Genomic DNA, 15,006 nt, shown 5'->3' with positions numbered 1-15,006 from the left:
TCTGTCAAACCCCAGCAAGTCAGGCAGGATGGGCTTTGCCCTGGCCCAGCGGTCTGAGCCGGCAGGTCCTGCAGGTGCATCCAGCAGGCCCGCCAAGGGCACCGCCACTTGGTGGGCCACGGAGCAGCGCGAGGCGCAGCCTGAGGCCCACGCCACAGCTTCTCTCCCCCAGCCCCAGACTCCGGGAGGTGGAGGCTCGAGGCTGGACCCTGATTCTGTTTCGTCACAGTCTTCGCAGCCAAGTAAAGCTGGAAGTATAAGAAGGCAAGATTCCTGCCTAAATTCCAAGGCAAAGGCTGTTCCTACTCCCACAAATCAATTTAAAGTCCCCAAGGTTTCAACTGGTAAGTGATGGGTGCGTCTAGTGTTTTGAGGATTTTGAAAGCATTCTAGCTAGAGTTTGAGAGGCACGGGTTGTGGCAGTGGGGACCCTTCTGCTTCCTTTCCACGGGTGGCCCTGGGAAGGGGTCCCATCTCCTCGCTCACTCGCACTGTCTGGGACGAGCAGCCGCCCGAGGCTCTTGCTTTGCAAAGTTGGTTCCCCCAGGGGATATGGATTGCTCTCAGCTGCTTTCAGGTTTCTCTCCATTGGGATTGGCAGAGGGGTGTCTCTGTTTTATTTTTATTCTGCTTGAGATTTCTTGACCCTTTAAGAAAAATAATTGGTTTTCTTTATTTCTGATAGAACCTGTGTGTGAAGGTTGGGGCGGGAGAGGGATGAACACCTTCACAGGGTCTGGTCTTGCTGTGATCCGCTTCCTTCAGTGCTCCAGCCCGCCAGACCCTGAGCATTGGCACGTGTGTCCCGCAGTTTCAGACTGCCCAGACTGGACGCTCGGACTGCGGTCGCCAGGGCTACGCGCTTCCGTTGAGCGGCACGTTACCACTGCACCGCGGAGCTGCCACTCGAGCATCTGTGACCTGTGGGTCGCTGCTTTGGTCAAACGTGGAAAAGCCAGCTGGCAGTTTTCCGCTGTTTCCTCTCTTCCTGGGACTCGGCACACAGGTGCCAGACCCTGGGCGCAGTCTCCTGGGCTCTGACATCTGCTCTCCTCTCGGTGTGTCTCGTGCTTCAGTTCAGACAGTCTGTTCGGTGTGTGCGTCGGATCTCGGCGGAGCCCGTCCAGGGCTGTCGGCCTGTGACCTTATGGTGCCCTTGTTCTTCTCTACATGGTACTTACATTTTCTTCAAGCCCTTGACCGTCTTTATACTCATCCTCTTAAAGCCTGTGTTTTTATTTTTGTTGTTAATTCAAACAAATCTTTCTGCCTCCAGGACATTTTAAGGTTTTTGCTGTAGGGTGGGTGCACTCCCTTGAGAAAGAGACAGTAAGAGGGGAAGAGAAACCAGCCCCCAGGGAGATGGCTGGCCGCAGTCCCTTCTCCTTCTGGGATTTTGGACACACACACACATGCACCTGGTGTGATTTTTACAAATTAAAACAAAATTTTTTTTTCAGGTTTTTTTCATAGGGTGTGTTCACTCGCTGGAGGGAGGAAAGTGAGAAACCACCCCCCAGGAGAGAGGGCCACACCAGTCTCCTCTCCTCCATCCTCCCCTCAGGATTCTGGGCACACATGCACACACATGCCCAGCGTGGTTCTCAAGCTGCCAGGCCCTGGACCTGAAGTGTGGGTGGCCATGTGGGCCTCAGAGCCTTGACCACCACACCACCTGTCGTTCCCCAGTGCGATTTTCAAGCCACCACGTTTGGGACTTGAACCATGGGGCTTAAATTGTAGTTGGCCACGTGAGCAGCCACTGCCCCACCCACCATACTATCTGCTGGCCTTTTCTTAATTTTTAAAATTTGCTATATGGTGCATGTACCTGCCAAAGAGAGACAGAGGAGGAAAGTGGGAAAGTACCTCCCAGAGGGGCTTGGCCATACCACGGTCCCTTCTCCTCCATTCTCTCAGGATTTTGGGATGCACCTGGCGTGTTTTTTAAGCTGCTGGGTCGAGGTCTCGAACTACACAGTTGGCTGTTTGTGATCCACCTGCCTTAACCTCCATGCCACTTGTTGGCCCAAAGTCTGTTTCTTCTAATTCTGTCTTCTCTCATCTGGGGTCTGTTTCTGCTGACTAGTGTGTTGCTAGCTGTGGCCCCGTCTTCCTGCTTCTCTGAAGCCACTTTGGGGGCTGTTGGTTACGATCAGTTTTACATTTTTGAATGTCTAGTTTTTTTTGCCCTTTTTTTTTTTTTTTAAGAATTATTTTATTTAGCTTTATTTTTTTATTTTAATTTGACCAGAGAGGGACAGAGTGAGAGAGAGACACACACACCTTGAAAGAGAGAGAGAAAGCAAGCCACCAGGTCTGGGACTCGAACCATGGTTGGCCATGTGGGAGTCCAGCGCCCTTAACCACCATGCCACCTGTCGGCCCTTTGTTGCCTTTGTTTTTAAGGCAGTTTTCAGGAGTTTTGAATGAGTTTCATGTCGGCACATGTTACACGACTCAGAAATGTGGTGGCAGAAACCACAGGAAACAAGATGGGCATGGCAGTGGCACAGCAGCGAAGGCCTGCTCCACCGGGCTGGGGCTGCGCGGGAGGGCCCACTCGGCCCCAGTCTCCCATGCACCTGTGCACGTGAGTGCCACGGTCCTGGCCGGCTGAGGCTGGGGGTGGAAGGCTGGGCGAACATCCCGCTGCGGTGCCCCACTCCGTGCTTCTTCTCTAAGGGAAGACATAAATTTTAAAAGGAAAGAAAGAGAAACAACTGAATTTGTTGCAAGTAGGGGTGGGATGACAGGAGACCTGTTTGTCTCGCGAGGTTTTTGTCATCACTTTGGAAACCGCACGGGCACTGTGGTAGAACAGGGGTGGGCCAGAGCAGTGGCGTTTGGCTTTGAAGAGCAGCAGGGACCCAGGTCGAGCTGGGAGGGTGGGGGCAGGCATAGGTCGGTCTCAGGTGTGAGGGACCCAGCAGAACAGCCAGTTGGAGGACAGGAGATGCCTATAGGAGGTGCGGCCTGGGCCCTGCCTGGCCTGGGCATCTGCTGAGAGGAGGTCTCAGCCCCAGGCCCCACCTTGGCTTCCGCTGGTGGGGCTCAGGGACTGCCGGGACAGCCTCCTGGCCCATAGCCTCTGAGATGCCAGGATGTTGCATAGGATCCTGGTGCAAATGGCTGACTCCAGCTGGTCCTAGGACCTGCTTCTTGGTGAGCCAGTCCGCATCGGACCAGTGTGGAGGGGGAGACCGTGGTGAGACTGGGCTCCTGGGGCCTATGTCAGTGGGACCTGGCAAATCCCTGGCCCTTAGCCTGGTCCTCGTCACTATGAGAATTTCAGTTGAGATTGTCCGTGTTGGGGTGCTCTGTCAGCTAAGTAACTCCTAAATGACATCCTGTGTCATTGTCCTGGCGATGCCGTCGCCAGGGAAACAATGGTGCGCATGAGCCTTTCTGGATTTGCTGGCTCTGGCCACACCACGGCCCTGTTCATGTCTAGCAGCTCAGGTCGCTGTCGGCCTCCTGTGAAGGTCGCGTTACCCCTGCTCAGACACAGCGGCATGGTGAGGGCACAGGAGGAAAGAGCCCTCTCTCCTGCACCCAGAAGCCAGAACAAAGCCCTCGCCTCAGCCAGGGTCCCCACGTAGGGACTAGCGGTCTCGTGTTCCCCCTCTGGCCGGTCTCCCTGGCGACTTGTCTGCCCTCAGCTGTACTGTGAGCACTGTCGGCACCGTGGGTTGGGAAAGGGGGGTGTTGGGAGGGGCATTGCCTGTTTGCTTAAGACTCCCAAGGCTGAACTCCATGTGGTCCAGGTCAACTGACTGTACATACTTCTCTCGCTCTCAGGTGAACCCCCAGACAGCGCAACCCCAAGGTGCTCGCGGGCGCAGAGGCTGCAGTCCTGCAGCTCCTATGGGCAGTAAGTGATGTTGGCCTGCTCCCTTTCTCCGTACCACCACGAGACTGGCCAGCGTGGGGCCGATGGGGCTGCTGGTTAAAGCAGCTGGACCCCACATAGCTGACTGCGCAGTTCAAGTCCTGGTGGCTTAAAAAACACTACGGGTATGAGTGTGTGTATGCCCAAATCCTGAAATGAGGGAAAGATGTTGGAGAAGGGACTGCTGTGACCTTTCTCCATGTGGGTGGTCTCTCCCTCTCCCCCGAAAGTGCACTCACCCTCTGGCAGAGTTAATAACACCCGACACATCTGCAGACTTCCTGAAGAGCCTCCTCCAGCAGGGGCGGCCCCACCTAGCCTGTGTGTCTGCCTTTGGCAACAGTGTCTGGGTGCAGATGGCCCTCTTTTGTACCTGCTATAGACTCTGTGTCCCCAGACTCCTGCACAGGGTAGAGCCACGACTGTCAGTGTGGGCTGGGCTGGTTGTCACACCAGGCCGTGCAGCAGGAGCCCCTTCTGTGCTGTGATGAAAGCCCCCACTCAGACCCACCCAAGAGGTCCAGATTCCATGGGCTGGGTGGGGCCAGAGTCTGAGTTTCTAGCAGCTCCTGGGGCGACTGTAACTTGTGCTGCCACTGAAGGCCCCGGCTGGTGCAGTCATCAGACGTGGGCTCGCAGCCCAGCTCCTGCAAGCCCCTGTAGGCCCTGAGGCCTGACCTTGCTTCTTCATGGCTCGTGGGGATAGTAAGCCTGACCGAGCACGCTCTGCCTGCAGGACCCACCAGGAGGAAAGTACATGCGCACTCACCCACACGCACAGCATGGTGGGTTCTGGCCGCTCCCACCCGCAGACCCCGTCCCGCCCATCTTCCTGTTGCCATCCCTTACTGCACCTGCCGAGGTCAGGCCGCACAGCTCCCAGTCCTCTGGCATCAGTGCTGTTTAGCCCTGTCCCAGGGGGTGGGGAAGAGAGTAGGGACCCTCCTACCCACGGAGTTGGCATTTCCAGGGTATCTGGCCAGAGCAGGGGCTCTGCTTTGGACCTTGCCGTAGTAAGTGGAAGAATAAGTACCATGCTGGGACACCAGAGAGAGGCCCTGCTCCTGGTTCTGCCTCTGACCAGCCTCGAGCCACCTGGGGATCCGTCCATGGCTCTGGGCTTCAGTTTCCTCCTGTGTGAACTCAGAGCAGACGATGCCCCACTGTGGTCAGGCTGAGAGCCAGTGCCTGCCCCTGGGAGGTGAGGGCAGATCCCAGATCAGACAGCACCGCCGCCTCACGTGTCTGCCGTGGTCCCTACCTGGGAAATGAGAGAGCAGATCCCCCTCCCAGGTTACTCGGAGGGTCCTGGTGTCTGTGGGGGGCGGCCTGAGCCCTGCAGCAGGGGCAGCAGGAGGCGACAGCAGAGCCGCGGGCTGGAGGTGCCCTGTCTCCCACAGGTGCTGCGCGGGCGGGTGGCCGTTCTTGGTAACAGGAGGTAGTTCCTTTCCAGCCTGATCGAACCACACGAGAGCTGTCCTCGGTGGACGTGAGCACTAGACGGGTGTGTCATCCCCGGACTGTGCAGGCTCCATGTCGGTCATGTGTCCTTGATCTAATTTACTTTTGAGTCACACCCTGGTCTTTTTGGGCCACTCTCCCCAAACGAGTGCCTACGGGTGGCTGAAATAGCAGGTGTTTATTTCTCACGGTTCTGGAGGTGTGGAGTCCCGGCACAGCAGACCTGGCATCTGGGGAGGCCCCTCATCCTCGCTGTGTCCTGGGGAGGGGTGGACGAGCTCCCAGCACCTCTCGCCAAAGGCATGATCCCCTCACGGGGCCCCACTTGCTCCCCAAAGGCCCCGTCTCCTCACACCTTCACCTTGGGTTCTGGGGTTCAGCTGCGAAGGTGGAGAACACAGACACCCTGACTGGAGCAGGCGGCAGTGGGCCTGGCCTGGCAGCCTTCTCAGCACAGCAGAACTAGAGTTAGCAATGCAGCTGGAGCCGGAGCAGGAGCCCTGGTGCGGCGTGCAAAGCCAGCCCCAGTCCCGGAGCTGCTGCTCGCGGGTGCGCCTGCTTCAGGTGCCATCGGCCTGGGAAGGGCAGCCTGCAGTGAGGCCTGCTCGCTGCTTGTTGGCCAGCCAGGCCAAGCTGTGGGTCCCGACCTCCTTTGGGAATCTTTATAAAACCATTAGGTGGCTTCTACGGACTCTTTGAACTCCCTGAGAGGTGTGTTTCCATGGTATCGCCCCTGTCAAGTGCAGTCACACTGATTGTCACTTAGACGGCTGTGACGAGAGGGTGGGGCTTGGCCCAGGGACAGGAAGCCCACACCAGGGTTCTCCATAGGCAGCAGCCCCGCCCCCGCCAGGCCCCTCCTCCAGGAGCTGCGCTCACACAGGCTGGCTCCTGGCGTCTGTGCACTGGCTGGAGGCAGACTTCGTTCCTCTAGGTCGTCTCTGCCTTTTCTGTTTTTAGTTTTTGCAATAGGGCATGTGCAATTGTCGGAGAGACAGACAGTAAGAAGGAAAGTGAGAAATCACCCCCCGCCCCCGGCAGGATGGCCACGCTGCAATCTCTTCTCTCGGGTTTTGGGTATGCATGCACATGCCCCTAGTGTGATTTTCAAGTCGTTGGGTGTGGGACTCAAACCACGCAGTCAGCCCTGTGGGGCCCAGCTGTCTTTACTCCCGTGCCCCCTGCTGCCCCTTAGGCCCTCTCTGTTGACTCCAGTTTGCCTGTTCCAGGGCTATGGGCCACAGCACTCCTGCCAGGCGGTCACAGAGCCTGCTGAGGACGCCAGTGAGCACGCGACGTCTGTCAGCCCTGCCCACTCCTGCCAGCCGCCGCCTCTCTGGCCTGGCGCTGACAACACCCAAGACCATGCCCAGGGCTCTGGCGTCTCCCCTGTGTGTGCCGGCCCGGCGATTGTCCTCTGAACCCCGGAGGAGATCTGCAGGGAGGTAAGGGAAAGGCTGCGGTAAGTTGGTCTCGAGTCCCCAAACTGAGGGGTCTCCCTGAGCCGAGGCCGTGCGCCATGCGGCTGAGGCAGCGGGCTGGCGTTCTTTCCCCTTAGCGAAAGGACGGGAGCCCGACCCCGTGATCTGCTGGTGGTCTGCTGGTGGCGGGGAGGGCCGCTACTCCTTTTTTGTGTTTCTTGCCTAACACTGTACCCAGGTTTGGCTGGGGGCCAGGCACACGGGGGGAGGCCTGCTGTACCTTGCTGACACTATCCGGTGAGACCAGGCCTCTGGGAGAAGCCGCTGGGCACAGTTACGTGGGAAGTGTGCACCAGTGGTGGGAGTGCTCAGCTGTGCTGCCCTTGCAGCTGGCTCCGGGGTGACCCTCAGCTTTGCCCTCTGGCTCATGGTCAGGGGTGAGGATGTTCTGACTCCCATCCTCCTCTCCTGTATCGGCTCCACGCGCCATCATGGCACTGGAGCTGCCCCACTGTGTTGCCGGCACTGCCGTCCCCACCTGGAACGTGCCTCCCCCGCGGTCCTGGCAGAGCTGCCTTGTCCGTGTAGCTGAAGTCACGCCCGGGCCCACCGCAGGCCCTCCTGGGAAGCTCTGTGAAGAGCAGGGCTACCTCCCTGCCCAGTGTGTTGCTCTTCGCCCGTGGGGCTGCTCCCAGCATCCTGAGTGTGGAGGCGGGCTTGTCCACTCGGGAGGTGCCTGACTCCTTCAGCCTGAAATCCTGGGATTTGGGGCTTCCGCTGTCACGTGTCCCCAGAGCTGAGAGCCCCAGCACCTGGTAGGGCCTCCTGGGGGAGCAGGACGCAGTGCTAGTCCCAGCAAGTGGGGCCTCAGGCCCGGGACGCCCGGGAGGACATAGGCTGCCCTGCTCCGCCCTGGGGTGGGTGGGCCTGGGTGGGAGCCGGTGAGAGTGGGGAGCTGATGGCTGGGCCTCGTCTCCCTGCCCCAGGGACCTTTGGGTCCTCGGGCAGCATCCTTTCCTTGTGAGTGTTCGAGAGGTCAGGAAGTAGGGGACATCTCTGCGCTTACCGGGGGGTCGCAGCCACACGTGGCCACATGCTGACTAAAATCAGACTCGGAGTCAGCTCCTCAGCAGGACGCCTGGCGTCTCGGGCTCAGGAGCCACGCGTGGCCCGGGCTGCCACCCCGTTCAGCACAGACCCCATCTCCCACCCTCAGGAACCCTGCCATGAGAGCTGCTCTGGTTGCCCGACCCAGCAGGGGCCGTGTCTGCCCCAGGAGGGCAGCAGGGCCTGCCACTGCCAGGGCTGTCGAATCACAGGCCCGAGCCCCCACAGGGCGGCTGGGGAGAGGCTCGCACTGTCCTGGTGGGGGAGGGCTCTGGCGCAGCGTTCCCAGGCGTCTTCCTGCTTTGTCTCACTTTCTCAAAACGCCCTCGCAATAAGCAGATGCTCCTGCCCTGGGCCCCCAGAAGGGCAGCAACAGAGCGCCTTGAGCGGCCCAAATCATCGGCTACTTCCTCCTCTGCTGGCCGGCGCTCTGGTTGCGGTTTGCCTTCAGGACTGTGCTGGTAAAGCCACGTGTCATCCCATGACAGTGACAGTGCTGCAGAGAGATGCTCCTGGATCTTGTTCCTTCTTACTTAAATCGGCCACCGACAGCCCCGCTCCTGGGCCGGCCTCATGGCACAGCAGCAGTGCGCTGCCTGGGCCCCCCACGTGGTACCCGCCTTTAGTCCCTGACCTTCAGCTGACAGCTCACCAGGCACGGGCACAAGTGCCCAGGACCCGATGGGCATGACCAGACCTGTGGAGGGTTTTCACCTCCCCCCCACCCATGTGTGCACATGTGTGCTCTGTCACCACGGAAACACGCTGTCCCGTGTGCAGCTGCTCTGGCGTGCTCTGGCAGCCCTCACTGCCCCCGGGCTGAGTGCGGCTTCTGCTGTCTGTGCCGGTCCTCTTCCGCAAGGGCACGAGCCAGAGGGTGGTTCTGTCATGGACTCATGCGGATGGTCTGGTTGCAGGAGCCAAATTCAACGTTGTCTCCTCCCTTGAAATGAGCTCTCCTTTCTAATCTGACTTCTTGGGGCACCGTGCTCAGAAACGGGCAGAGCGCACGGTCCCCACACACCGGCGTCCTGCAAACACGATGTCTGTTCTCCTCCGTTAGCGGAATTCACGGTGCTCTCTCCAGACTTGCCTTCAGGCCTCGAACTAGCGACATGTCGATCCTGTTCGGATACAAGCTGGTGCGAGTTTATTTTGGTTCAAGACATTTTTTTGAAATCCATGTAGTTTTTTTCCCTCATTTTCCATGGAATTTTTGAGAGCCCTCACCCAGACACACACATATGCATGTAATATTTCTTTATTTTTAATTAATTAATTATTTTGGGGGGGGAGACGTTTTTGCTATAGGGTGTGTGCGCTCTCCAGAAAGGCAGGAGACAGAGAGACAGCGGGGGGCCCTGCTGCAGCCAGCCGTGGTGACACGATAAGGACACAGCGCTCCCCAGTGCTGAGGCCACACGGCGGTCCTGGTGTGTGCCCGAGGGTCTCTGGTCCAGGTGGGGCATGCACACCGTGTGCTGTGACTGGGCAGCCAGCATGATGGCGGGACCGTGGCACGAGGACTCTGGTGCGGTGTCTTTCTGTCTCTTCCTTTATCATGGAAGAAATAAAAACATTAAAAAAGACACCCCGGTGGCACAAGCAGGAGGTGCCACGTGCTGGGGCTGAGGCCCCGTGGCAGGCCTGGCTCAGCTCCTGGCCCTGCCTGAATGGACTAGCACAGCGACGCGACCCTGTGGTCCTAGCAGGCGGGGGCTGGGGCAAGACGGATTGCCACCTGGCACGGTCCTGTTGGAAAGGCCTGAGCTCGCTGTGGTGGTGTGGGCACAGTGTGGAAGCCAGATGGAAGATTGGGTTTGGTTCCTGGGGGATGGTGCATAGCAGGCGCACACACTCTGACCCTGCCTGGTTGAGAGGCGTGGAGGGAGCTGTGGTGTGAGAGTAGACCCTGGGGAGGGTTCCTGCCTCTCTACCTGCCCAGCCTTCGTCCCTCAAAAACTCTCAGCATAGGAACCAGGAGTTAGCGTAATGGCTATCTCGCTGGACTCCCACATAGTCGACCGCGGTTCGCAGAGTGACTATCCCCCCGGGGTGGTAATTTCTCACTTTCTGTCTCTCTGTCTGTCTGGCGAGCGCACGCGCCCTATGGCAAAAACCTCTTAGCATATAATAGGTTTAGGGTTGTGTATGATTGGCATTGTAAATACAGAAAAATAATTATTTTCAGATTGTTAGGGAACCTGTCAAACAGTGGAAGGAAGGTGTTCTGCGTCGATTTAGGATACTGCTACCTTCCTGGGCTTTGTGCGTAGGTTGATTCAGAGTGGGCGTGTATCTGAGGCCTGGGGGCAGAGGATCAGCAGGTCCGACAGGGGAGGCAGGTGGGGGCTGGCAGGCCTGGGCCTAGGGGAGGGAGGCAGCTCTTTGCCAATTACGTTTATTGGCCTGGAGTCAGGAAAGGGTACAGTGGGCACACGGTGACGCCGGGCTCCACTCCTGCGCTCCTTTATAGAGGCCACCAGCTGGTGGGCAGCCCTGGGCTGGACGTTGTCTGCCACAGGATCTCCCTCCGGATGGTTGGCTGCCCAGACCGTGGCTGCGTGAGTGTGCGTTTCAGAGAAGTGCCTTGTAAGAGCTGCCCTCTTCCTCCCGCAGAGTGGAAGCAAGGGAGCGCGACAGGGAGGTCGGCTCTGGGCAGGCAGCCCTGTCCCCGACCAGGAGCATCTCTCCTCCGTCCACGGTGCCTCAGGCACTTAACTTTTCCCCAGACAAAAGTGATTGTACTTCAAAGAGCCGCTCCATGGAAGCAGGTCTGGAGGAAGCCAAGCCTGGTGAAGGGAGGCCCCCTGAGGTGCGTTTGTGCTCTGGACGCTGCCCCTGTGGAACCTGGGCCAAGGTCCCTGGGTCCAGCTGCCCCCTGGGAAGCACCTGGAGGAGCGAATGCTCCGGCCATAGGTGGGTGGGGGAGTGGCCTGGGAGGAACACGGCAGCACAGGGGCCAGCCCTCCGCACTGGGGCAGAGTGGGCCTCCGCAAGCTGGCCGACGGGGCTGCTGACTGCTCTGTGGCTCCTGTTGCTCTCCAGGGTCTTCTCATAGACCTCAGGCTGGACCAGCTGAGCATCACCCCCAAAGCTGAGAGCCAGCCCCTCACCGACCTGCCCCTCATCGACTTTGGTAACACTCCAGAGGCAACCGGGCCACAGGGTTCTGAGAACAGGCCTCTGATCGACCTCTTGGTCAACACCCCAGACACAGGCACAGGTGCTGCCTTGAAGCCTTTACGGGTGCCGGGACAGGTAAGAGGCGCGTGGGTTCGTGCTGTGCGGCCTCGGTGCTCTTGGTCCTGGGGCTGCTTCTTCCCCCAGGGCACCTCACCAGGACCCTGACGATGGCCATGGAGCCCTCTGAGGGCTGCACAACTCGCCCTTGGTGGAAGGCTGCTCCGGTCACCCCTGCTGCGAGCCATCCCATCCTGGTGCCGTGAGCTCTGGGGGGAGCAGGGACTGGCCGCATCTGCAGCCCCTCAGCCCCGCAGCCCCCCAGGCCCTGAGGTGCAAGGAGCGAGTGCACCTGAGGGGCCGTATCCTTCAAGGGGCCTTTTTCTCCTTCCACCTTTGCAGACGCAACAGGGGAACTTTCTTTTAACTGTACTGACCGCAGTTCAGGGGCTGCTGTGTGGCACCCAGTCCAGGTGGAGGGGGCTCCCGGGACGCCGTGGTCTTCACTGTGGTCATGCGCTGGGCCGGGCCCTGGTCCCACCCACATGGCCCCTCTGCTCTCTTCCAGCTGATAGACCTGGGCTCTCCCCTGATCCAGCTCAGTCCTGCGGCCGACAAGGAAAACGTGGACTCACCACTTCTCAAGTTCTGAGTGTAAAGACGTCCCTCGTCTTCTGCTCTGTCAGTCAGTCCTAAAGTGGTCTTCGACCCAGAGAAACAAATCTGTGGAGACATTTTATCTGGAAAAGGGGAAAGCATGATATACTTTGTCTGGAAGGGGGCCTGAGAGCTTTCGGTGCGGATGGCCGAGTCTCGGGCCTCCATCCCTCCTTCCTGCCCAGACCCTGGGCTGAATGTAAAATAGCAACTGGGTATTTTTAAAGTTTAAGTTTATATGAATAAATATAACTAAATATTCTAGATTTAAAGAGTGAAATAAAGTGTCTTAAAGCATATCTTGATTTGTAGGCTTATCTTGACTTTCATACATGCATAGCTCTTTTTACCACTGTAATAAGCACGCAAAATTTATATCACCCAGACTTTACGCTTCTATAAAAGTGATTTTTGGGACTGGCAGGTGGCGTGGTAGTTAAGACATGACCGGCCACAGTTCGAGTCCCAGACCTGGCAGCTTGCTTACTTCTCACTTTGCCTCTCTCTCTCTTGCTCTCACTCTCACTCTGTCCCTTTCTTGTCTAAATAAATAAAGTTAAATAAAATAATTATTTTTTAAAAAGTGACTTTCAAAATTCAGTGTGAGTACAAATAGTGAAGACCCCAGGTCACTACCATATATACTGGGTACCAGGCCTGGGACCACTGTTACTGGCCCCCAGGGATCTGATGGGAGTCTGTGTCTCACCCTCTAGCAGAGGTTGTTCTGGGAGATGGGGGTACAGGGTGGCAAGGACTCAGGGTGACAAGGAATTTTCTCTCTACACTACAGGTGGCTGTGTGGCTGTGTCTGCCAACAGACCCTCATGGCATCTGTCGGGGGCAGCCTCTCCACTGTGTTCCCAGCAGGGCCAGGCAGAAACGATGCCGAGAGCGCAAGAAGGCCTGTTTGCCTGAAGCCTCTTGTGTTTTTAAAAGTTCCTGGCCTGGGGAGGCCAGCAGGTGGCGTGGTGGTTAAGGCACTGGACTCCCACATGGCTGGCTGGTTTGAGCTTCAGACCTGGCAGCTTGACTATCATGCCAGGCATGTATGGATGCATTCCCAAAATATTGAGAGGATGGAGGAGGAGGAATTGTGGCACGGCCATCCACCTGGTGAGAGGGATGGGGCTGTTTCTCCCTTTCACTCTCTGTCTCTCCTAAAAAAAAAAAAAAGTTCTTGTTCTTATGAAAACTACTTGCTTTAGTAATTGTCCAGGTTTAAACGTTTATATCCACGGTTTGCCTTTTAAGACACTGGCAGGAAGGGGCCAGCAGGGGGTGTAGTGGTTAAGGTGTTGGACTCCCACGGCTGATCATGGTTCATACCCTACGTCCAATGGCTTGAAACTCGCACTGGGTGTGTGTTGCATATGTGCCCAAAACCTTTAGAGATTTTTGCTATAGGGCGTGTGTGCTCACCTGAGAGACAGACACAGAAAGCAAGAAATCACCCCTCAAGGGGGATGGCCATGCCACAGTCCCCACTCCTCCATTATCCTTTGGGATTTGGGACACACACACATATGCACATACACCTGGTTTGAGTTTTAAGCCTCCGGGTCTGAGACTCAAACCTCGGTTAACGTGTGAGAGTCCAGTGACATAATCATTATGCTATCTGCTGGTCCCAGTGCCCAAAATCTTGAGAGAAGGGAGAAGGGGTTGCAACATGACCATCCACCTGCCCACCCCGCCAGGGTGGTTTCTTGCTTTTTGTCTCCCCAGTGAGCACACACACCCTAATAGCAAAAATCTCTCCAAAAAAAAAAATTATAAAGACACAAGCCAGACTTTGAGCCAAGCGTTGTGTGGCCTGGCTCAAAGGTACTTGCCTTTGTAGTGGTTTTCAAGCTGCAGTTCAAGGCCCACATGGTAGCAGTGGGTGAGTTACACAGGCCATTGAAAGAAGGAAAATGGGGCTGGCAGATGGTGTGGTGGTTAGGAACGCTGGACTCCACAGTTCAGGTCCTGGACCTGGTGGCTTGCTTTCTCACTTTCCCTCTCTCACTCTGTCCCTTTTTGGGGGGGACAAATTAAAATAAATAAATAAAGTTCAATAAAACAATTCTTTAAAAAAAAAAATGAATGAAAAAGAAGAAAACAGGGACCAGCAGTTGGGGTAATGGCTATGCCACTGGACTCCCATGTAGTCTTGCAGTTCAAGTCCCAGACCCAATGGCTTAAAATTCACGCCGGGCATGTGTGTGTGCCCAAGATCCGGAGGAGAGGAGATTGTGGCGTGGCCACGCCCCCTCAAGAGTGTTTTCTCACTCTCTGTCTCTTTCTGGCAAGCACATGTACCCTATAGCAAAAACATCTCCAAAAAAAAGGAAACAGCACTTGGTACATTTCAAGGTGAGGGCCACAGATGCTGGAGGGGTGCAGTCTCAAGGCTGCCCCTGGCTCCGGCTTGAGCTTCCTGAGCACACCAGGCGTGTGTGCCCATAACAGGGCTGATTCTGGGGTGGGGTGGGGTGGGAGGGTGGTGTCAAGACTGTTGGGGGTGCTCTTTCATGGGAGAAACAAACTGGAGAAAGGAATGCCTGTATTTTTAACACGTGGGTCGTAGCTCCTGGTGCCGGCTTCTCCTGGGCCCTACTTTGCTGCTGGTCCGAGCTGTGGCCTCCCTGGCCTGGCTTTCTGCCCTGCGCCGGCTCCTTGCTCTCCCAGCCCCCTCCCAGGTCCACATGTCCAGTTGCCTCCACCTGGTCTGGGGCTCCTACCAAGCCCTGCCTTTGAATTCAGAAGGGCCTCTAAGGAGAACACTGGCGGAGTGCTGAGTCAGCGGGGATGTGAAGTCCGCAGGAGTAAGAGCAGTTCCTGGGCGACGATGGGCGCCTTTAGTGAGGAACGACTGCTCCAGCGTCTCCACCTTAAATGCCGAGAACGCGCTGCGCTCAGGCAGCCTGCAGGTGCTTGCGGACCGGCTCTGGGCTCTGCCTCCGGCTGCAGCGGTCAGACACCAACTCCCTTCTCCAGCCTCTGCCTCCCACGGGATTGGGAGGCGGCGCAGCCGGACTTAGCTGGCCAGTACTACTCGAACGGGTCTTCCTGGGGCAGCCAGAAATCTTAAAGGCTTTATATCCATCATTTCACTCCTCTCGATACCGCCAAAGTCAACGGTCCCCAGAGGCCTCGGGTCTTTTTTTTGTTTTGTTTTAACCAAAATAAATTCATTCGTCAATTCCATTTTGGGGCTGTCCTTGAGATGCACCTGCCTGTGTCTCCTTCCCTTTTCCAAAGGCAGACCCTCGCGCGGGCGGAGCGGCAGGGGGCCGCGGG

At 57.3% G+C, this 15,006-nt stretch overlaps 1 protein-coding gene across 1 annotated transcript in view; it reads left to right on the top strand.

The window, feature by feature from the left end:
* Positions 1–12,183, top strand: part of GTSE1 (G2 and S-phase expressed 1) — a 26,367-nt gene extending 14,184 nt beyond the window's left edge. Inside the window, exons 7-12 of the mRNA XM_027766749.1 lie at positions 8–344; positions 3,802–3,874; positions 6,583–6,798; positions 10,501–10,696; positions 10,930–11,142; positions 11,633–12,183. Of these exons, the coding sequence (XP_027622550.1) occupies positions 8–344; positions 3,802–3,874; positions 6,583–6,798; positions 10,501–10,696; positions 10,930–11,142; positions 11,633–11,716 (1,119 nt within the window). The 3' untranslated portion in view covers positions 11,717–12,183. The remainder of the gene's footprint in view (positions 1–7; positions 345–3,801; positions 3,875–6,582; positions 6,799–10,500; positions 10,697–10,929; positions 11,143–11,632) is intronic.
* Positions 12,184–15,006: the final 2,823 nt, after the last annotated feature.

This window comes from Tupaia chinensis, unplaced genomic scaffold (assembly GCF_000334495.1).
Source record: "Tupaia chinensis unplaced genomic scaffold, TupChi_1.0 Scaffold143651_1, whole genome shotgun sequence".
NCBI classification, from domain to species: Eukaryota; Metazoa; Chordata; class Mammalia; order Scandentia; family Tupaiidae; genus Tupaia; species Tupaia belangeri.
Note: the sequence above shows the minus strand (reverse complement) of the source record. Positions and strands in the feature narration are given on the sequence as shown.